General features: G+C 38.6%; 1 protein-coding gene across 3 annotated transcripts in view; it reads right to left on the minus strand.

The window, feature by feature from the left end:
* The window catches only part of dnm3a (dynamin 3a), a 41,918-nt gene that overhangs the window by 14,419 nt on the left and 2,947 nt on the right, over window positions 1-24,552 (minus strand). For 2 of the 3 annotated variants that reach the window (XM_056763956.1, XM_056763957.1), the window contains exons 3-17: window positions 22,021-22,094; window positions 20,472-20,621; window positions 19,658-19,861; window positions 19,473-19,571; window positions 18,819-18,979; window positions 17,040-17,182; window positions 16,688-16,823; window positions 16,518-16,585; window positions 16,219-16,357; window positions 15,951-16,037; window positions 15,617-15,687; window positions 15,450-15,501; window positions 14,992-15,021; window positions 13,518-13,631; window positions 8,189-8,298 (exon numbers count right to left, since the gene is read on the minus strand). In XM_056763956.1, coding sequence (XP_056619934.1) covers window positions 8,189-8,298; window positions 13,518-13,631; window positions 14,992-15,021; window positions 15,450-15,501; window positions 15,617-15,687; window positions 15,951-16,037; window positions 16,219-16,357; window positions 16,518-16,585; window positions 16,688-16,823; window positions 17,040-17,182; window positions 18,819-18,979; window positions 19,473-19,571; window positions 19,658-19,861; window positions 20,472-20,621; window positions 22,021-22,094 — 1,638 coding nt within the window. The remainder of the gene's footprint in view (window positions 1-8,188; window positions 8,299-13,517; window positions 13,632-14,991; window positions 15,022-15,449; window positions 15,502-15,616; window positions 15,688-15,950; window positions 16,038-16,218; window positions 16,358-16,517; window positions 16,586-16,687; window positions 16,824-17,039; window positions 17,183-18,818; window positions 18,980-19,472; window positions 19,572-19,657; window positions 19,862-20,471; window positions 20,622-22,020; window positions 22,095-24,552) is intronic. The other variant, XM_056763958.1, reaches the window with a different exon arrangement.

Consider the following 24,552-nt stretch of genomic DNA (forward strand, 5'->3'; position numbering starts at 1 on the left):
ATGTCGACCACAATAAATACAGCAGTGTTCTCTCATGCGACGATCTCGTTCTGAGGAGGAGAGCCGGGTCCTTCCCAACTGCATGGGCTCTGGGGTTTCTTGAAGCCCTGATAGCTCAGGAACACGGGTAACATCAGTAGGTGGATTATGGAAAGCAAAACGAACCTGGTTTCTCTCTCTCAGGCGGTTATCCAGCTGTGTGGCATGGTCTATGAGTATCTGGAGGTTACTTGCTGGTTCTCGGAATGCCAATTCATCCTTAATCACCCCTGACAATCCATTAAGGAAGCACACCATCAGAGCCTCGTCATTCCAGCCACTTCCTGCTGCCAGTGTTCGAAAGTGAATGGCATAATCGGCAACGCTACCACGGCCTTGTTGTAGATTCAGGAGCCTTCCGGAAGCTTGTCGACCACTGAGGGGATGGTCGAAAACTCGTTTGAACTCCTCTTCAAATCTTGCAAAGTTTGCACAACATGGATCCTGTGCCTTCCACACCGATGTTGCCCAGGTAAGTGCCTTGCCCGAAAGGAGGGTGATTATGTAAGCTATTTTGGCCCGATCTGAGGGAAATGAAGTGGGCTGCAGTTCAAAAGTGAGGGAACACTGGGTGAGGAATCCATCACATGATCCAGGGTCACCCGAGAAGCGCTGTGGTGGGGGTAGGCGAGGTTCCACCAGAGAAACAGGCCCCGGAGGAACCACAGGACCGACAGCTCCCGGTGGGGAAGCCCCGGATGGCGCAGGCAGTCGCTCAGAGATCTGACGGACAGACGAAAGTAGATCCGAGAGGATTTGAGAGTGTTTCGTCATCAGACTCTCTTGTTGTGCTAGAGCAGTGTCGTGTCGTCTTACCATAGTGTCATGCTGAACTATTGTGGCCAAGACTTGTGGGTCTCCTGCTGTAGGATTCATAATGGCTTGGTTATTCTGTCAGGCTGAGGCCCGAACTCGGGTCGTTGGGATAGCGATCAGACCAACTACCACAGAGCCAAAGGGTGTAGATGGAATCCAACAAGCAGAGGCACTCACGTGAAGAAATTAGTAGGTTTATTATCCACAAGAAAATAATAATCCTCAAGGCAAAAAGCAGCATCCACAGAGAGAATAACAAAAGTAATCCATAAAGACAAAAATCTCGAAAAAACCACAAGGAGTACATAGAACTAAACAGAGCTTAAGGCTAGCGATGACTAACATTTACAATAACCAAGCAAAGTCAGACAGAAACAGAGTCTCTTAAATAGTCCACCTAATGGGGAAAACAGGTGCAAACAATGACGCTAATCACAGGTCTTGATCAGTGCCTTCATAGTATAGAGTCCAGGGCAAAACCCTCACACATAAGTCCTAATAATAAGAAATAATGTTCCAACTAGAGGCAACAAATTTAGTGTTTATAATGGGATTTATTGTCTTTGCTGAGTCGAGACGTGGAGTAACACTGGTTGATCAAGAAGGGCCAACCACCTCGCGTTATTTATCATGTTACCATTCCCTGATGTAATGCAAGCTTGTTTTTATTTCACACAATCTCTGTATGATGTATATGTTTGTTTGTTTATAGTCTTTATAATGTGTTATATAAAAGGTAAAACAGTAAGATATAGATTTTAACTATTTAACATAATATTTTTTTAATAAAACCTTATACCAATCCTTTACATTCTGCTCAATTCGTGCTGGTAAAGTTGATGTATCGACTTGATTTTCCAAGTACCGATGACATTTTATCACCTGTAAGTACATTTGCTTTGGAACCTGATGTTCCGAATATGATAAGAGGTGTTACACTTCCGTGAAACGCTCTAGTATTTGACCAATCACTACGCACTAACCAACTGGCCAATCATAACACACCTCGCTTTCCAGAGCGATGAGCTTTGTAAAAAATCAGTGTATTTCAGAGAGGAGGGGCAAAGAGGAGATACAAACATGCACAGTATGTGAAAAATACAACGTTTTTTAACCTTTAAACGTGTATAAACATTACATTACATCTTAAACAAACGATAATATTCATTTTAGCAATGTCATTTGACCCCTTTCACGACGGGAAACGGTCGGCGCGCCCGGGTGCATGGTCTAAACGGGTTGTCCCGATTTTCTTAATGAGTAATGGGTGTTTTTGGGCATAACTTGCAGTAAACCAATCAGAGACTCGTCTCTCATTCCCTTTAAGAGACAGTTGCGCTCGCGCCATGGTGGATTCGCTACTTACACAGCGGATTTTGCAGAGGGCAAAGACTGGATGCTTCTCCAGAGAGGAAAAGCATCTACAGGACAAGCCGGATTTTTATCTTTATGTCTACAATAATCATCTTTTACGCATATTCTACTAACGCGCTCTTTAAATAACAAAAATATTGCATCATTGAGTTAAGATCAGGTTTGAGCTGGTCTATGGCGAAGTCTATTTTCAGTGCCTCACAATAGCAACGTGCTGACCTTGCGCCTGAAAACACTTCTTGTTTGGATAAACACGCCCATGGTGCACAAATGAGCGCAAATGCATTTGCTTTTTAAACAAAGCAGCGCAGAACAGGAAAATAAAAACTGCATCGGCTGAAACAAGCAAAAACACTTGCGCTGCGCCTTGTGTCGCATTGCACTGGGTGTATGATAGAGCCCTTCAAGTTTAACAACCAGAATTTACTTATTGATATTTATTCACATCAACATATATCCGCATTTTGCGTGAAATGTAGCTTGATAAAGCTAAAGCTTTGCCCGGTGCCATATTTATTACAAATAAATACCACTTTTTACACACTGTAAAATGCTCAATTTATTAATCAATATTAAGAACCACCATTGCAAATCTGTGTAAAGTAAGGAGACATCTGACTTTCATGTTTTTGCTGTCCTTTTTTACAACAACACCGAAAAAGTATTGCTTGTAGCTATTCAAACACATTTGGGGTTCATTGTATTGCTTATATAAGTTCCTTACATTTTAATTCATTTCACAAGTGCTTTGCGTCAACGATTTTCTCGTTCCCACCTTTTGACCTCCATCTTACTGTATTGAATAGTTCTCTGATATACGCCTAGAAAACCATAGTGCAATACCATGTCCAAAAAATGAACCGTGGTACTTTTCGGTACTTTCTTGTAAGTGCAGTCTCTCTCTCTTTTCCCTTGTTCGCGCCAGCCCAGCTTAGAGAGTGAGGCAGGAATCTGGAGTCGATCTCTCTCCATCTGTTCCACATTCCCCCTAATTATTCCGTTGTTCCTCTCCTTCTTTTGTTTCCCCTATTTTCTCTCTATCTTTTTTTGTGGCTATTGTTTCTTTGTTGTGCCTATGGGGTAAGAAACTTAAAGTATAATGTACAACATGTCTTTGATTTAGTCTGTGGGTGATAAGAACGAGGCTACAAAAAACGTGACCTGAGACGGAGGTCAAGTTGGACACATAACTTAACTCACACACTAAAACAAAACCACACACCAAACCAGCCCCATTCTCACACGCTCTGAACTCATAAAGCTCGGCCTCAAAACACTGTTTTTACAAGCACGGTTATGACTCAGTGCTACTAATAGGCTATTGCTGTAATTGAGAAATCTTTTTTTATTTAATCCCCTGCTTCATTTTCAAAACATTCTGTTAGCCCAATGTTTTCTGAATGTGATATTCAAGTATGTGTCTGTTTATGTCACTGACCCAAGTGGCCCAAACATTATTTGCTTTGCACCTCTCCTAATAAAGTGTGATGTGTGGAACACTGTTTTGTGGTTAACTGATTTATAATTCATCAGTAGCTCCTGATAGTTATGACAGGGTAAACGCAGTGGTCATACTAAACTTTACTTGCTATTCAAAAACCACAAGGTACTGCTCTGCCATCCCAAATAAATTTGACCTGTTGAAAATGATAATATGTGCAAAGTCAACAGAACAACATCTGATTGTTGCCCTTTTTTTGGCAAACTCATCGATGTCCATTGGAGCTGTTATAGACTTGATGTAAAAGCAATTTTAAGATAAGGTCTTGCGACAGCATCAGTGACATACTAACATGTTAACTAATGAAAGGGATACTTGACCCAAAGATGAAAATTCTGTCATCATTTACTCACATTGGAGTTGTTCCAAATCTGTATTTTCATTTTTGCGTGAAGTATTCCTTGAAGGAAATAAATGATACTCATCCATTATGGTTGCAAAAACAAAGTAAAAATAATATAATCAATCAGACAGGAACGAGAAATCATGTTAGCGGGGGAGGTAAAGTAATAAAGTTTTATAAATGTTGCGTTTGATGAAATCATTTTATTTCATTATAATGAATTAGACCCGAGTAATGTAAGGTTTAAAACTAAATTGTTAGTCATAGATGTTACAGTAATTGTCCAATTCGATGGTGTGATAACAATGCTCAGATTTAAGTGTTCAAATCAATCATAGTAAAAATTATTTTTACAATACCCACATCATTTGCGATTATGCTAGACGGACTGACAGTACAAACTACTTCCGCATCTGTCTACGACAATGTCACGTAGTTGCTACGTCAGTAAAGGCGGTAACAAAGTGTAACGCGGATATTGGTGGACAACAGACATTGACAGGCGACTAAACGGCTCTGGTCCACTGTTTAGAATGGTGATTTTCTCAGGATTTAAAAGCAGTTGGAAACATTTGAGATATTGTAAGTACTCGGCTGAAAAAAATATATGCATTGGCTAGTGGTTTTTGGATATTTTATTGCAAAATTCTTACAACTGTACCTTAAACACAATAAATTAATTCCCTGATTAATGAATTAGTCAACTAATAACACATAACTAGTTAATATGGCTACGGATGGCTTCAACGTTAACACTTTTGTCGCCCAGACTTCGTCCCTGTAGAATAGATGATTTCTAACAATCAAAATAAAAAACAAGTAAATTTACTTTAACTATGTATAATACTGGCCAGTATTCTTTTGTTTACTCCCTCAAGTCAGTCTTAACACGTGTGACTTGTAAAGAATCTTGGTGACCAAACAACACTGGACCTCATTGACTTCCAATGTATGGACACAGAACCACGGAGACATTTTTCAAAATATCTTCTTTTTTGTTCCATTGAAGAAAGAGTCAAACACATGCTTTGAACGACATGTCGGTATATAAATAGTGACATAATTTGTATAGACTTTCATCTAAGAAGATTACTGTAAATGTAATTTTTTGTTTGTTTTTACAAATTGAGAGATGTCAAAATGACTTTCTGTGGTAATCAACAACATGCTACAGATGCTCTTGATAGAGCTTCATTTGTACTGAACACACGACATTCCTTTAATCAAAGTCCTGAATGAAACCAGAACTGCCTTCAAAAATAAAACCGAATTCAATACACGCAGATGCATACACGTCATGCAAAAAAGTGCATGATGGTCTTTCTCCATTTGTCATGGGCACATCTGTGTTTTTTTCTCCCCTGTCCTATGCCATACTTGTGTCACACTGTGTCAAAATGACTTCTGCCATCTGACATCACCACTCACATTGACACTTGTGAGATGGTGGGTGTGAAGGGCACAGTGTGAAACATTAGATCATTTGAGTGTGTGTGTAAGTGTGTGTGTGTGTCAAAGAGAGAGAGACGGAAAGGGGATTTTTCAAACTGCTGGGTGGTATGTTTCAGCTTGAGAGCAGGAATGAGAGTAGAGTTTATGAGAACTTCAGTATCTTTATACAGAGTGCCTTGAATGATGAATGTGTGCGTGTGTGTGTTTGTGTGTGTATGCTACGTGAGGATACCTGATTGATTGTGGTACAGCCTAGGGTGTGTTTACAATAGTCTGCCATGCCTCTCTCTGTGTCAAAGTTTTGTGTGTGTGTGTGGTCTTGCTTTTATATCCCGGTGGGGACCTAAACCTGAATGCAAACTGACACACGGGGACTTGTGTCGAAAAAGCTTATAAATCGTACAGAAAAATATTTAAACACAATCGAAAAATGCTAAGTTTTCTATGATCTTTAGGTTTAGTGGTCGGGTTAGGGGATAAACTATAGCTTGTACAGTATAAAAATCATTACGTCTATGGACCCACGGAGATAATAAACCAGACATGGTGTGTGTGTGTGTGTGTGTGTGTTTGTGTGTGTGCATTTACCACAGTGTACCAACATCCCTCCAATTAAGCAGCTAATAAATCCCAGACACACCCGCATTCAGAAATGAAACACGCTTGTTCGGAAAGAATGTCAGAGAAACAAAGAGAGAGCAAGAGAAGGATGGATAGAGAGAGAGAGAAAGAGAGAGAGAGTAGGGACGACGAAGCACAGATTGGCCAGGAATGTGTCAAATTGTGTCCTACTTCGCCCCCTTTCCCGTCTTAGATTGTGTAAAGTATTATTGTGGAGCTGCAGTGAGTTTATTCTAAAAAATATAAAAGTAGTCTGCGTCTAATATGAGCAACATGTATACTGTATCCACACTGAATCACTGCCAACAGGTGAAACTAAACTGGTCAAGTATGGTGGTATGGTCCCATGCAGTCCACATACTGATAAAACGTGCAGCATAAATATGCTGCAAAAAATGACTGCTTCCAAACTGCAGTGCCATTAGGCGGACTGATTGATTGCCCTGCATCAATTGCTGGTTGTGTCAGGCTGGTTGGGATGAACAAACAGACCAATGTTTTGACAGGAGCATAGAGTGCATAACAGTTGTTTTACACGTTTGAGGAAACCCTAATTGAAACTCTATAGATATTGTGACCTGGAAACCCCCACACACCACCTAGCCCCCCCAAACACCAAGCAACATAAACCTTGAGGTAGTACTGTACATACACAGGTTGAAAGTTTTTGAACACTTACTCACTTATTTATATTTTTCCACAATTTAATAAAATACTAAACTTTTCAAAACTGTGGAATACCACAAAGGTAGATATTTCTTTATGTTGCGACAAAATAATCTATATATAAATATATTAGCATCTTCAATGTAGTCGTCTTTTGCTAAAAATTTGCAGAAATGTTACCGTGGCATTTTATCATGCCACTTCTTGGGCGTTTACAGCTTTCCTGTAGCTCAGAGGTAAGCCGATTGCGTTAACAACGCAAGGTATTGTGTTTGATTCCAGGGGATTGCATAGATAACGCAATGTAAGTCCCTTTGGATATAAGCGTTTGCCAAATGCATATATGTAAATGTAAATGTTTACCCCTGGTCTTTATGAGCGATTTGTTAGGATGTTTAAAAAACGTTCGCATTTTGAAATGGAACTGGCAGCAGACTTTGATAGTTGTGCTCAAGCCATTCTAACATACGTCAAGTGAAGTGCATTTTCAGATTTTAACTAAAGATTATGAGGGCACACGATTTTTACAAAGAGAATTACCTACATTGAGAAACTATTGAGAAAAAATGCTGCAATACTTAATAAAAAAAAATCTGTATTTTAATGTTCAATTTCACCGGGATTTTAAAGGCAGAAACATAAAAACACAAAATCATAGACAACTCACTACATGTTATTGGATGGGAACTTGGCACTGTAGAGCTTGATAAAGCTTAATTATAAAAAACATTATATTTTTGAGCAAGATTACATAAATATAAAATGAAATGTAATTTAAGAAGCAGGTGAAATGCTGTTTTACAATTCCAGCCCAATTTAACCCCTAAAAAGATTTTTAGAGCCAAGAAATAAAACACTTAACGTTTAAATACCGTACAATTGTGTGGTGCAAGGTTTTTCGACATTTTGGATATTTTACAGTACAGTTATTCAGCATAATGCAACAAAAATAGAAACCAAATGACTGACATAATGTCAGTTTTTGGTTAAAACGAAATCTTAAATTTACATGGATGAGATAACTTAGCATGCCTGGTTAGGACATGGTGTGACCAAGCAAGAAATTCCCCTTAAGAAAGCAGCCAGGAGTAAAAATTCCACCACAAAAGAAAAACAGAGCAGAAAAAAGCCTAGTTGTGGCACAGAGAAATAAATTAAGAGAGGAGAGATCGAAGTAGCTGATTAATAGTCCAGACATTGTGTAATGGAATAAATTTATGGGAGAGAGAAAGAAGGAGAGAATCAAACTCTACTAAAATAAGTAATCAATACAGGAATTCCAACAATATGAAATAGTAACAGTTCCCTGGGTGTTTTTGTGTGAATGCAATGATGGGAATAACACATTTCCGTTTGTGTGCAGGTGTGTGACTGACCTCTGCTCTGTGTTAAAGATGGCAAACACATGTTTGCTGGACATGAAGCTTTTTTCTATGTCTCGCACTTTCAGGTTGTCCAGAAGAAGCATGTATTTCTTCTCCTTCTCCTAGACAATGAAATAGACAGTTAATATCCCAAAACCAAGTGGGCTACATACAAAGACATTTTCTTGTATCTTTAAGCATTAATTTCAATGTTAATTTCAATTCTCGCTGTAGAGGTATATTTAGCAGAACGGTAGCGTTGATCATGAAGTAAAGATCCAAATAAACTTTTAGTGTAGTACAAAAACTGTGATGAAGTGTTAAAAAATGGTGTGAACTGTGGAAGGTGACTTAAAACAAAAGAAAGCAGCGAAGAAACATAACAGTGGAAAAAGTAATCGTAAGAAAGAACAAAATCTAGACTTAGTATCTTTAGGACAGTCGCAGACAACAGGACAAAAACGCCACACGTTTTCACTGTCTAATCTACAACTGAAAAACGAGGAGTATAAAAAATGCACAAAGAATTGAGAGATAGACAGAAAGCCCACATGTGGAAGTCATTATTCGGACCAAGGCTCTAAAACACTTAAAAAAAAAGAAAAAGAGCTCCGCTCGCTCCTCCTCTCTGTCTGAACAGGAGGGGACGGGGATCTCAGGAAACGGCTTGGATTACATCGCAAATAACAGAAAGGAGATGTAGGAGAGAAAGAGAGGAAGAGGGGATGAAAGTGTGAAGTGTGAGTATTGAAAGAATAGAAATGAAAAACAGAAGGGCAGGAGAGAGCCGTCTAATGGCGTTATCGATGATTGAGTTTGATGGAGTCACTGCGGTGTGCAGCATTCCTTGGAAAGTCTGTGAATTTTTGAAAACCTGAAATCGGCAAGGCCACCTTATAACACTAATACTTTCTTACTTTCTGAAGGACCTATTCACCTTAAAAAAAATCTATCATAATTTACTCACCAAGTAAATTTTCAAATCAGTATGCTGTTACTTTTTCCTTTGGAACACAAAAGAGTTTTTTTTTTGGAGGAATTGTTACACAATTCTTTCTATAAGACAGTTTATAGTGATCAGGGTTATGTTACGATCTAAATAGCAGAGAGAAACAACATAAGGTCAACTTTAGATTTGGGTTCACTATTTACTGAGAATACTTACTATTTTTTTTAAAACTGCTAATAATGTAATGTTAGGTAATGTTTAGGATTAAGACATGTATAATAAGGTCATTCAGAATCAAAATATGCTTTATACGCACTAATAAACAGCCAATAAGCATACTAATAAGCAACTATAGACTTGGACCCTTAATCTAAAGTGTTACCCAACAAAAAATACCTTGTGATTAACCATATTAAAGTTATGGGGGAAGAACTGCAACTGCAACTGAAGTCATATTCACTCAAGGTAGTGGTTGATCATAGAACATGCTAGAACGATTTCCGCATGTGTATCAATAATGTTAATGCACCATTTTTATGGAAACGCATACTAGATGTGAGCTTCAGAGACGGGGGGAAATATAAAGTGCAGAAGTTTTTATTTATTTCATTTTCATTTCATTGGCAGCCCTTGATCACTTTAACTAAAAGCATGTAAATTCGTCAAAAAAAACTTTTGTGCTCCACAGAAAAAACATCCACAGCATTCCGTTTCTTAAGTTTGAGTTTATAATGATAGAAATAACATTTTTGGGTGAACTATTCCTATAAACTATCCCACTGTATCTCCTTTCCTCTCTTGTCCTCCTTGACTCTCTGCACCCCTCCTTTTCTGCTCCCCTCGAAAATGTTCTCTTTTTTCATTCCAGAGGGGCCCACTTCCTGCCTGAGATTTTAGAGGTTAAAAAAAGTTAGAAATGACAGGCTGGCGTTAAGAATACAACATCTGGTACCGCTTTAGTGAGGGAGAGCGAGGGGACGAGCGAGAGAGAGAGAGAGATGGTGAAGGGAAGTCCAGAGGATGGCTGGGAGTACCGAGAGAGTACGAAGAAAGACGAATGGATAGGAGCGAGTGGAAGCGAAAGCCTGAAAGAAACAGAGGAATTGAGAAACAACGGACCACTCCAAAGTTTATTCCCCAAGGGTCCCATCAACCCTTATATGGCCAGTGGGGTCCCTCCCTTTTCTTTCTCTACCTCTTCTTCTTTCTCTGACTTTCCCTCTTTTTTGCTATGCCTTCCATAAACGTCCTGCCAGATAGCCGGCTGTGGAAGCGAATGTGCCACGTCAAGGCTGGATACTGCACGCCGACCAAGGAAAAAAATGCCAGCGGCTGCAATGGGGCTGCCCGGGGATGGAACTCGGCAAGAAAGTCATGAACGGGTAAACGGACGTCTGGAGTCGGTCTTCCGACCATCCATTCATCCCGCTGAGAATGAAAGAGAAGCAATGGAGACTATTTCAGTTCTGTTTATTTGACATCTTCTGCCGCCTCCTGTGAAGGTCGGGTCAGCGGGGTTGAGTAACAGAAATAGATAAAGTTAAAAGAAAGGAGAAAAAGAGAGAGAGAGCGATTGAGAAAGAGGGTTGGAACTATCTCCTGCTCCGTCGTCCCAGTGTTCAGACTACCTGTTCAGGATATTACTGGTGTACAGTAGTCTGCACATTGGTTAGATTGTGCATGGACTGTGCAACTCTTGAACGCGAGCAAAAACTCACATACCCTTTGCTGTGTTGGTTTGTTGTCTACATGAAAGCATTGTAACTTTTTTCTGTTATTGCATGTGTCCGTGGTCTGAGAGGTCATTGCTGTTGGCGGTAATGACAGGAAACGAGGTTCCTCTGTGGATTCAGGTGACTATTCAGGTTTGGACCCAAAAGATGGCATGCATGGCAAATCAGCTGTAATACTAGTATAGCTAACTCTTATTTTAACAATGATTTAATGCATAGCTAATTCTTTTTTATGAAGTCATTATACCGTGTAGCAAACTCTTATTTTAATAACGTCAAAATAAAGTAAAGCTAAGTATTATTTTAATAATGTCATACTAACGTGTGACTAACTCTCATTTTAATAACGTAATTATGTGTACCTAACTCTCATTTTAATAATGTCATTACGAGTAGCTAACTCGAATAAGGTTTATAAAACTTATTTTTATAACCTCATAACGTGTAGATAACTTGTATATTAATAACGTCATAAAACGTAGCTAATTATATTTTTATAATGTCATAAAGTTTAGCTAACTTCTAGCATGTAAGTAACATCATACTAAGTAACAATTACATACTCGGGCCGCGGTTTACAGATCACTGCAAACTTCAGGCTCAGTCAAGTTTTGTTATGCTGAACCTTTACTTGCGCCTTCAGATGTTTAGAAGGCCTCTCTGAAAGTTCTAATTTACACACATATTGTGGCATAATTGCATAGCTGCATACATACATGCAAACTTAAATGGCATGGAGGAGGAGAAAAGAGAGTGATTATGCAGAAAGCAAATAGAAACGGAGGGCTGCACGAGTCATCTGTTTTCCCTCATGCAGTTCAGCTCAGAAAGCAAGAGAGAGAAAGACTGCAGGAATGCGTGTCTGTTTAGTGTTGGGCGCTGATTAACCCAAACCAGCAGTCCCGGCCCATGACTGCCATCAGTACTGGGATTGATTTACAGAAAAGAAGAGAACATCTGATGGCACTCTGTACTAAAGCATGACCAAAGTTTTTAAGGGTAAAGATGTAAATGCATAAATATCTGCATCTGCGTGTGCACGTAGATGGTGAGAATTGCAATGTGATCTGCTACAAGGGGTGAGGGGCTATATCTCCCTCTTCCTCTCTCTCTTTCTCTCTCGGCAGGCTCTAGAAGGCTGGATGGTGTTTGGACAAAGTCTTACAATTTTCCACCCAGGAATGTGTATGGCCCCAGTGAGACTGCCAACCGCACAGTCAAAATTAAATGAAGAGAAAATTAAGCTAGAGAAAAATATGGTGAGATATAAAAAAGATGCGATTTTGACATAAAAATTTAGCTGTGTTTCTATTTAAGAATGGGAGAGAAATATGCACTTATGTCAGTTAAGAAAAGCATATAGTACATTTTTGTTGCGCTATTTCAACAATAAAATAGAGTTCAGGCATCAGTTCAGCAAGAATTATGAGGTTGTGTCCAAAAAAAAAATCCTTGCAAGAATGGATTTAGCAGAACAGGCATTCTTTCTCCAACTTCTTTAACTTACTGTAACTAACATTTAAAACTCCTGTAAAACCATATGTTCCGTTTTAAAACAAGGCATCCAAGGATGTATTTTTTTTTAAATAAAAATAGTAGTTGTGTAAATATAGATTAACCTTCTTCAGTGAAGATTTGCACTTTTCAAATTTTGTGCTTACCAACGTGCATGACTTTCAGGAAAGGTGACTTGTTTTCATGTAAATTTCCATTTGAAGATACTAAATTTCAATATTCATAAAAATGAGTGTTTGCTTATACAGTTGCAAGCATTTGGCAGTCGACTAAGAGCGCTGAGTGTGTGTCTGTGCATGTTTAAGCTTTAAGGTTCTGTGTATAACCATATCCATCTGTGTGTGTGTGTTTGTGTGTTAGTTTGACTTGGGGGGAATCCAGCTATGTCAGGGTGATCCAGTCCAAATGCCTTTATTCCCAATGGACAGAGAGAGGGGGAGAGAGAGTGGGGATATGCTAAGAAAAAGAGGGCAAGTAATATACAAGCACAGTAGTAAAGAACTATAGGGACGGAGCATGGATCAACCAAATATAAACTACAGACTGGGAAATAAACAGAAAACAAGTCTAAAGAAGGATGTTTTCTTACAGACAGCAATGGGGTCAATGCTACTGTACCATGTTACCCACTTACTGCATACTGACTTACTGTTTGGGCAAAAAACAATGTAAATTGTTTTTTCCTTGATTTTTTGTTTTCGAAAACCAGACATTGATTTATCTGAGCAAAATTAATAAAATGGCATGAAATTGTGTATATCAATTGCAATAATAGATACATGTATACAGGGCATGTCTGTATTCTACTGTTTATTGTCTGTGTAGTGGGTCCAGAAAAAGCTGGCTGTGCTGCCATTGGCTGAGAGCGTTGTCTGTCTGCCTGTCTACACTTGCTGTGCAGAACTTCCTGCACCTGTACAGCAGGCACAGACAGGCAGACAGATGGCAGCCCGCCTGACAGGCCACACAATGTGACTGACACAAAGAACCGCCAACCGGAACTTGCGTCCGATGGGTTCCTTCCGTTTCCCAACCCTACAGGAAAGCTATGGACACTGTTTTTTGAGCATTTCTGCATAATCATAACCTCATTAAAGTACTGAAAAAAATGCATGTTTAGATCTCTTAACTGCTTTCTACTCGCCTCATCGTCTTTATACCAGGACAGGCTTTCTGCCGTAAGCACGAACCAGTAATCCCTGGCTCCTCCTTTGATCAGACTGATGTTGTTGATGGTTAGCCAGCCCTTACGAATCACCTGAGGGGCAAAAGAAAGGGGTGAAAATTCTGGGGTCATTGTACATAGAGATGAGAGGCATGGCTGAGGTTCTTCAGTCCCTAAAGATCAAAAAAATTAAGGTGAGTAGGTCAAATCTACATCTAGGTCGTCAACATACAGAAAAACAGAAAAAGAGAGGGACTGATGGATGTACGAAACCAGTGATCTGGACAGATAGAAGAAATAAAATAAAAGCTGCTGGGCAGGGGATGTGAGGTTGGGGTGATGATAAAAAAGGAAGCCGAGTGTCAGGATTGCAACTGAAAAGAGGGAAAACATCCCGCAGGAAATGAGTCACTTTCTGGCTGATCACGGCTTTGATCGTGCCACCGCCTGAGTGTAAAAAAAGAGCTTTATCCTTTGTGTCATCCATTCAGTTAAGTAATACTGCAAACAATAATTGTGAAATTGCACTATTAAAGTATTGCGCTGAAAATACTGACGTAACTAGACAACTAAAATAAAGACAAAAGACATATCAACTCAAATAGCAATAACCTAATGAAAATAGGTTACTGGAAAATACATTTCATATACATTTAATACTTTTTATCACCTACCGTTTAAATTCATTTCAATTATACATACCACAATGAAGAGCAATACAACAAAACAAAAACATTTTCTTTGCTTTGTGACTGAACCTGCCTTAGATTTGCAGCACAGTTTTGATTCCTCATCATGAACCAAACAAACACATGCACACGCAAACCATATGGACTGAGATCAGAGAGAAGGTTCAAATTCCAACTTGATTTTATCATTAGCTCACACACAACTGTTTATTTATGTATTTACAGAGCTGCAAACTGAAAGGAGGTTCATTCACAGAGAGAAAGAGAATGAAAGTACTGTGAAATAAATTAAAATGATGAAAGTACGGCAGAATAAACAAAGCAGGTTATTGCTGGAAAAAGGTTTCAGGATTTCAGACAGACTGTTTGAAAGATTATCGTTGAAATATATAAAGACACCACTGGGTGAATCAGGATTCAGAAAAAGTGCTCAATGGTGAAATGAGTCGTACTCTGAACTGTATCAAAAATAATGAATCTTTAGGGAATTGTACTGTCTGAAATGGCATAAGATGCATACTTAACTAGAATTTTTCTTAAAGCTCTATACGTTACCCTTGATAACTAAAAAAAAATCCTCTAAAGTTATTTGAATCTCTGATTCCCAGCCAGACACCAGACAAAATGTGTAAAAACGAAATAGAGGAAAAGGTGATTTTGTTGCATTCAAAGACAAACTGGCTTTTTTGACAAATTAGGAAACAACAAGAAAACATGTGACGGTGGTAGACAGTAGGTAAGGCTTACAGACACTGGACTCGTACAATTTGACTGGGTGGTGGAGGGGCAGCACCCTAAAACATCAGCAGAGAGGAGAGAATAAAACCATTTAGCGTGTGTGCATCTCTGCCGGAACACCTGCACCACATTTTCACACAATATGTATAGTTTTGTGATGAAGCATTTAGAGTTGTGTTCTTTTTCTATCACAATATTAATGCTGATACTTGTGGTTAAAGGGGTCATATTGTGCGAATACGTGTTTTTCTTTTCTTTGAATCAAAGCACAATCCTTATGGAGCAAACCCAAACCAAGCCATCAACAAAAAGAAGCCTTAATATGTTAACGTATATTAGAAATATTTGTTACAAATTATCTGATGTTAGACAGGTGAACAAAAGTATGTGGGCGGATAAAACTGCCCTCCAAGAAAACCTCAGAACGACTGATCTACCCCAGGTTCATATTATCCCCTCATACAGCAAATAAAATATGACTCACCTGGTTTCCTGCTGAAGCCTTGATACACGTTTGATTTGATTTCTGTTGAGCGCTGAGGAGAACATGTGAAAAGAGAGAATAAACTCACATTATGGTTTGCATTGTAGCAACTGTGGTCACAGCATTATTGTCATATTGATATACCTCACATTACTGTTAAAACGTACTTTGCAAATCCGATGAAATCTTCGTGGTTTGTGTTAATGTAAGACAGCTGAATCTCTAGTGAGAGTAAAACCTGTTCGGTAAACAAACACAAAATCTGACAATAAAACAAGAATGTGCAGTATACACCATCTACTGATGCTGTTTAATTTAACTGAACCATCTCTACTGCATACTGTATTGAGTTTTTTCTTTTTCATTATAGAACATTTCATTTACTTCATATTGCACACTAGGCTGCATTAATGAATATGTAGAGCATAATGGGTATTCCAGTGTACTGACTGGCTGTGTTTTACGTCAAAAAAAAAACGCTAGTGCCGGTGTTGATCTGACCTGGTCTTTGGTTTGACTCTCGCGTTCCCGAATGTGTGTGGTCACTATCCTCTCCGTCTCCTCTCGTAGCCTAGGAAAGGTCCCTAACTAAGGACATTAATATAAAAAACTAAGTTCAAATAAAATACACTCAAATCTCAAATTATAACATGCATTGTAGCTTGGGTCTTTGAGAGGGTCACTTTTTATCTAGGGAGGAACATACAATCTCTCTTACTTACACATTACAATACTGCACTTGCAATCACACTGCATAAGGATGCTGTACCTTGTTAGTACACTGTTGTACTGTGTTGATGAGCTCCTGGATCACCATGTCTACACACTTGAGACAAGGGCCTTTGAGTTTCACAATCTGTTTCTTCACTATGGCTTCAAAGGCCATATCAGGTGTAAAAAGGCCCGTCCTAGAGGGAGAGGAAACAGCACACTGTATAAATTCTGGAATACCACTGTACATTATATTTACTCATTAAGCATGTTTAAGCAATTAAGCAATGTTTTTATCCAAAGCGACTTACAAATGAAAGAGCTGAACAATAACTGTAACAAATCTTTGTCACACACCTGATGCCGTGGATGTTTTTAATAGCATAACTGATCTCCCTTCGTAATTCTTTCTCATCAAACTCCATCTGATATAGTGCAGAGCAACATGAACAAGAAATGCACATGAGTTTTTTTCCTAAAAGGAATTCCAGTAAGTAACAATGATCCATTCAACTTCAACAAATCACCTTAACCAGTTCAAAAGGGAAACGCTCATGAAACACCCGGTTGATTTTGGCTCCTCCTGAAAGCTCCACTGTGTCCACCTGATCACCAGATCCTTCAATGCTCTTCTCAAAGTCCAGCCCAAAGTGTTGTATCAGCCTAGACAACAGAGTTACACAATGCATTGCTGTGTGTGCCCCCTTGTTTTTTCTCTCCACTTCATCTGCAGTGTGTACCTGTTTGTATTTATGCAGTAAACAAAGATCTTACTCATAGCAAAGAGGTGACAGACTAGCGAGTATACAGTCTAGTTTGTTTGCGTGTATCGTCCACGTGTCTTTTATTTCTTTAGTGTTTGAATGTGTGTGAACCCACTGCATTAAGGTCTTGGTCTTGCGTGAGGGGTCATCTGAGTTCATATACTGGTATTCCTTTGCTTCTTTATCCAATGAGAGAAGCTGACCCTGCAGTCGACTACGCAAGGCTGGTAATGTCTCACGGATGTGATTGGTAAGTTGCTATGGAAATATAAATAGGTTTAAGAGTAAATGAAATGAAGAACTAAAAATAAAGGGGAACACTAATTCTGTAATCACATATACAGTAACATGTGTTGTATTAGGGGTAGTTCACCCAAAAATAAAAATCAATGTTTTTTTATTTCAAACCTGTACGACTTTGTTTCTTCTGCAGAACACACAAAAATATATTTTAAAGAATGTTGGTAACTGAAGAATAGCCGTACCTATTGACTAGCATTGGTTTTGTGTCCATAAAATAGAAGTGAACGGGTACCGCCATTGTACGGTTTCCAACATTCTTCAAATTATCTTCTTTTGTGTTCTACACAAAAATGACAAGAAGGTGAGTAAGGTTGTATTTATATTTGTAGTTCGGTTCTTTTGATTATTTGCATCAAAAAAACGCTTAGTGTTCAGACTGGCATTTTAACAGCGAACCTAAAGATATCGAACAGCTTACATGTCGCAATGTGATTGGACAGCTTTTATGATTTATATTTAAAACAGAACAATGATGTGTGCACAGTGCTGCATGGGCTTATTACACATTTTCAGTGTATGCCTGCACATGTGAGGGTATTTTTAGCAAGACGTTTACTCACGAAGACCTCATGGAGTGTTTAAAGCAGTCAAAAAGGCGCCAAGAATTCCTCCGTTAAATATGCAAGCACAGATCTAATAAACACGCCAGAGTTCATTTGAAAGAGGACCGAGACCCATCTTTTCAGCGCTTGTTTAGTGCGCACCAGGGTTCGAGTGGCAGCATTCACACTTACACAAATAAACCGCACTTACAGAGCGATTGCTCTGCCAAAGCTTACCCCAGGTGTTCCCAAGGTTTTCACCCCACGACCCCCAATATAAAAGTGCCAGTGACTCGAGACCCCCACTACCCTCGGAGGTGAGTAGGTTAAAGTAAACAAACGTTGCGCACATGTGCTAATTAATTCTTTCTAAACACCCGCACAATGCAACACAAACTCATTCACTTACTCATTACTTTACATGTTGTTATACATAAACCATGAACTATTACTATAGATGTTCACATTTCTGTCAGGATAGAGCACAGATCATTTGTTTTTAATGTTATTTACATTTACTTTAATTTTGCTTCAAACTCATACGACTTTTTCCCAGTCCAGCATAAAGGAGTTTTTCACCTTTTTTCATTGAAAAGATTTTCACATTTCAAGTTTTCCTTTTGCCGCTGTTTGTAATGATTGTAATAATCAATGTACTGTGTTATGTTTCATTCAATCATTAAACTTTCTCGATCATTTCTCAAAATCCTCTGAAGTTGTTAAAGTATACAAACATTGCACTCAGCGAAGCATATGCAGGTCTATCCAAACACGAGCCTAATAACAACACAAAAGAACACAACAGTCTAACATGCTCAGGGATCATGATCAAGTGGAAGGAAATTCAAATGGCTTTTTTGCATGGTTTTATCTTTAATTTTAACTACTTTTTCTATATTTTGTTACACTTATGGATAAAATATGCTATTTCTAATAGATAATGATTAAAAAAAATATTTCTGGAAATCCTCCCGCGACCACTACATTGGGACCCCTGTCTTACCCCCTTTTCTTCCCATAATATTTAGTGTAGCATCTTTGTCTCTCACCTGGTTAAGGACCATCTGTAAGTATGCGGTGCCCATGCAGTCTGCCATGTGTATGTATGCTGGATGTGATTTGAAGAACCGTCTCTCTGCAGCCAGAGCTGCACTTATCTCCTTTTTTCCATCAATGTCCTTTTGGCTACGGTTTACCACACCAATATAACCTGAAGTTACACAAGAAGGTAAAAAGGGGATACTGGAATATAAATATTTGAGTTGATTTCTTCATAAACAATCTTTTTTTTTAGCGTAATTCATTGCTGGAGAGGCAGAGATAACAATTGTGAATGAAGGACACACATTCTCTTAAAAATCTAACAAAAACAAACAAATGCGCACATAATTTAATAACGGATATAACTTGTAAGCACATATTTATATTTGAGGAAATTTTGAATAACCCATGGTTGTTGACAACTTAGCTAGAATTAAGATTTTATCCTATATCCTATCTGCATAAAAAACTAAAGAATATCATTTTTATAATCCTTTAACTCTTCTACACAGCTGGACTCTTGTGTGTCCAATGCATTAAAGCAGCAGCAGAAACATAAGTCCCTGCACCTGGCTCTGTTTTAGTAGTTTTAGCCTGCAGCAGCCTTTGCTTGGCACTGGCCCATATCCTACAACAACTCCACATTTCTACATGAGCCGTACCTCTGCGAAGTGGCAATAACCTGTTCTCCAGCACATCCCTGACATCCGTGCCCTTGTCCATCAGGTCCAGTTTAGTGATTACACCGATAGTGCGCTGCCCTAAATGAAGGATTGAGATTTTTTTTTATTATCAAACCAAATTCCCATTAGTGCCATTGCCAGACCTCAAGTCCTTTCATACTCACCCTGTGGATCCACATCTTTGGCCAGCTTAAGAGCATCAGAGTTAGCCAGATCCATGTTAGCAGGAGTGACAGCCAGGATGAGACAATTCTCTTTGCAGATGAACTGCATGATCATGTCTCTGATCTGGTATTCAATGTCAGGGGGTTGATCACCCACTGGGACTTTAGTTATGCCTGGAAGATCTATCAGAGTCAGGTTCAAAACTGCAGAAGGAGAAAAACAAATATAAAGTAATTTGGACTGTGACACCCATAGACAAGACAAATTAAATGAGGTCTCTTCAATATCCTAGGCAACGATACGACCAAAAAAATGGAATGCAACAGCATACTTTTGCCTAGGGCTTCTACTCACATTTACATATTGATTTTGAAAATATTAGACCTTGGCGTCAAAACTAAAATAGACATGCTGTACACATAAAATAAGTCGACAGAACTCAATCAGAGGAAAATGAGAATGTTCCATCGGGTTTAACATAAAAAATTAGTGACTTACCTGATCATTTAAACATGAGATCTTAAAAAGCAAAACATGAGCAATATAATTTAGCTTTCAGTGTTAGTTTTATCTGATATGTCTTCCTCTTTCAAAGAGATAGTTCACCCAAATAAATCATTATTTGAGTGAAGCGGGTGAGTTAATGACAGAATTTCATTTTTGGGTGAACTATCACTATAAGGCTATATGGATATCTCAAAATCTGTCAATGAAACATATTTTTGGTCATATTTGTTGTTACACGCTGTTTTTCATTTTCCTATTTCAGATATGTAAATTGTTATTTTGTGTATTGCATGAAGACAATGATACCATTGGGAGAGTAGACACGCAGACTGATGGGAATGGAGGATATGCCTTTATTTGCTCCCGTGACTCTGTCTGTCTCTGCTTCAATCTCCCGCCGAACCTCATCAAAGTCTGTAAACTTCTTCCCTTTAAAGTGCAGAAACTCTGCACACTCTATGAGGAAGGATGGACAGAAGAAATCATATAAAGAACACATTGCTTCTGAATCAGTTCATCAGCATTTTTAAAGCCTTCACTGTCATTCACCTCTATTTTTTTATTTATAGATGGACTGATACATTCTTGGGGCGGAAACACTGCCCTCTAGTGTTCAGTCAATCCACATATTTCCATGGGTCACTTTCCCACTACTACAATTCCCAAGATTTCAGCTACTTTCAAAACAGAAGCTACTAACTTAATATGGTGCAATTTACACTTGAAGGGTATATTACGAAGAACTTTACTAAGTTTTTTTAAAGCAAGATGCTTCATCACATGATCTCATCACAATGCACTGTCATGAATTACTCACTCTCTAGTTGTTCCAAACCTGTATAAATGTATTTGTTTGGTTGAACACAAAGAAAGATATTTAGAAGAATGTTATCAACTTACATTTCTGGTCTATCACTGACAACAGTAAAAAAAATGGTAGGCAAAGGTGCTTTCCTTAATTACTCTATAAATAAATTCTGTGTTCAAAAGAACCAAAAAACTATACAATAATGTTTCCTTCTATGGTAGTCAGTGGTGCCCCAGAACTGTCAGTTGCAAACATCCTTCCTAGTATATTTCTTTGTGTTCAACAGAACAAAGACAGGTTTGAAACAATCTGAGGAATCAACAGAATCTTCATTTTTGGGTGGAGTATCCCTTCAAGAAATTTTGGCAACGAAAATGTTTAAAACTCTTGGCAGTCTGATCAAATAATGACTTAATAAAACATTTTCAGGCAAAATTACTTTTACATCTAAACAACTAGAGCATGGCAAGAGCATTGCAGAAAATAAATCTAGTCATTCGAAATTTCTACACTGAGAACAGGTTTGATTGACTAGAATGGTCTAGTTGGTCCCTGTTGATGTTGTAGCACCTACAAATTCTGTAATCACACCATTTTGGGAGGAACACAATACATTTCATTTTATTAAAGGGACAGTTCACCCCAAAATAAAAATTCTGTCATCATTTACTCACCTTCGGGTTGTTCCAAATCTGTATAAATTTCTTTGTTCTGACAAACACAGAGAAAGATATTTGGAAGAATGCATATAACCGAACAGTTCCTGGTCCCCGTTGACTACCATGGTAAGAAAAAGTAAGTTATATATTTTTTTGTTCTGTTGAACACAAAATAAGTTATTTTGAAGAATGTGGGGCAGTAGTTCCGGGGCACTTTTGACTACCATTGCCATTTGTTCTTCTATGGTAGTCAATGGTACTAAAAAGGAACTTTCAAATATCTTTCTCTTCAACCAAACAAAGATTTTAACAGATTTGGAAACGGCCCATGAGCAAATGTAATAGAATTCAAATCATGCTTTTCAAGTGATGTGTGTATCTCTCATACCTGCCGTTGCATTGATGAGCTGAAGGATAAGTGGTCTCCTCGTAACAATTCCTGAGCCTCTAGGCAGAAAATCTCTGAGAAGATAACATTGGCCATTCCGTCAAAAAATAAACATTAATAGACACATAAACTTACATAACTACCCATTAAACATCCCTCACATGACAGACTGACACAGTCCCTGTCTGAGGCACAGTGCCAGAAACTCTCTGTCTCTGCATACTTGGACTGGCCCTGTGTCACAGTGAAACCATAAACCCTGCAGCCTGTCACACCTCTTAGTACCCTCATACACATAAATAGATATTTTTGGAGGTGTACACACAACTTCCATAAGCCTGTACAGTTGTAGAAAACCTGTGGGACAGTGGAAGGCAGTGGATTTTGAACATGAGTGAGTTCAGAATGCTGAAGCAATTCAGTTTCATCATCCGTGTGAATGTGCAAAAGTGATTGTCTTAACAGTCCTGTGTGGTATATATACTGTATATGTTGTATAAAAATAAAAAAATCTCATGTTCTGGTTAAAATCATTAAGATAGCTACATTTAAGTTGTCCAAAATTAGATGTTTGGTTAAGTGCCTCGACTTGATAACTGCGGTCTAAACCAATAGCATGAGTTCCTTTGTCCAAGTGATTTTTAAAGAGGCAATACAATGGTGGGAAAGTTGAACTGTTAGGTCTATAAATACCAAGCTTGGGATGGAATCTCTACACTGGATGACGAAGATGATATAGAAAATAGGGTGTGCACAGAGCTAAATCAGAACCATTGCCCAAAATAGAGGGAACTCCCACTGGGTCAGACCCAGTTAAAGGCATTCACATAGCGGCACAGGATGCAGGTAGAACCACGACACGGCCCCTATAAATACTGTAAAATTTATCCTAAAATCCTAAAATCTCAATTCATTATACACTCACCTAAAGGATTATTAGGAACATCATACTAATACTGTGTTTGACCCCCTTTCGCCTTCAGAACTGCCTTAATTCTACGTGGCATTGATTCAACAAGGTGCTGAAAGCATTCTTTAGAAATGTTGGCCCATATTGATAGGATAGCATCTTGCAGTTGATGGAGATTTGTGGGATGCACGAATCTCCCGTTCCACCACATCCCAAAGATGCTCTATTGGGTTGAGATCTGGTGACTGTGGGGGCCATTTTAGTACAGTGAACTCATTGTCATGTTCAAGAAACCCATTTGAAATGATTCGAGCTTTGTGACATGGTGCATTATCCAGCTGGAAGTAGCCATCAGAGGATGGGTACATGATGGTCATAATGGATGGACATGGTCAGAAACAATGCTCAGGTAGGCCGTGGCATTTAAACGATGCCCAATTGGCACTAAGGGGCCTAAAGTGTGCCAAGAAAACATCCCCCACACCATTACACCACCACCATAATTGCAATAATGAGAAATTGAACAGGTGTTCCTTATAATCCTTTTAAGTGAGTGTAAGTGGTGTTTGCTAAACCACTAATGACTCAATTGCTTATAGTTTGGGAACAAACAACCATACTCTGTTGTTTCAGCAATAGACATGATGATTATAAATATGTTCTTAGGGCAGATAAAATACTAGTGGGAAAATCACATATACTCACAGTGAAGAAGGCATCCGAGTCATATCTTGATGACCTAAATGCCATAAGAAACGTAGTAATGTCCTAGCAACCAACCAGAACACCAAAGCAACCACACAGCAAAAATGTAGAAATCTAGTTATCGCAATTCTTTATAATTGAATCAGCTGGACATTAACCAAAGTGTATACTATATGAACTAGCAAGCCAGCCCAATTCAACTTTTACCAAGACAGTGGTAAGTGGTCACCCATGCCTCACTATTTCAACAATGTCCTGTACATTCCCATTACACACCCTGACCTTCACTTCTAACCCCCTTAACAAGGCCCGCTTTTGTGACTCAACTGCTTCAATCTGCTCTTTCCCCATTTTCTTTTCTTTCATCTTGACCTCTCAATTCATCCCGTCCCTCCCCCTGTACCCAGCATGCATTGCTGTAGTAAACAGGCATGTACATTTATGAACATGTACATTTCAGTGGCTGTTTAACTGAGTGCTGAAAGACTTAAGACTTAACATTTGAACAAATTGTTTATAGATTCAGAAGTACGTTCACCCTAAAAACGAAACTCACATAGGTTTGGCACATCATGTGGGTTAGTGAATAACTTTTTTTGTCAACTTCTTCTTGTGCAACCATCTTTAAAATAAATTTAAGCTGAAATTCTACATTCATCACAAAGATATTTTCTTTTGAGCTCTAGATTTATTTGTCATGTAAAACTAGTACACCCAAGCATTATTCTCGCTCAATCGGTTATATTTTATTGAATTAACCCATTTCTTCAGGCATCTCTGGACTTCCACTGACTGCCAGTGATTCCGAGAGGACAGATGGCTGAGGGTGCAGAACCCTCTGCCATTCATATATATCTCATTGCTATGGATACATAAGCTCATTATTTCCTGTATATCAGCTCTTAAGTAGGCCATTA

This window comes from Triplophysa dalaica, chromosome 13 (genome assembly GCF_015846415.1).
Source record: "Triplophysa dalaica isolate WHDGS20190420 chromosome 13, ASM1584641v1, whole genome shotgun sequence".
Classification (NCBI taxonomy): domain Eukaryota; kingdom Metazoa; phylum Chordata; class Actinopteri; order Cypriniformes; family Nemacheilidae; genus Triplophysa; species Triplophysa dalaica.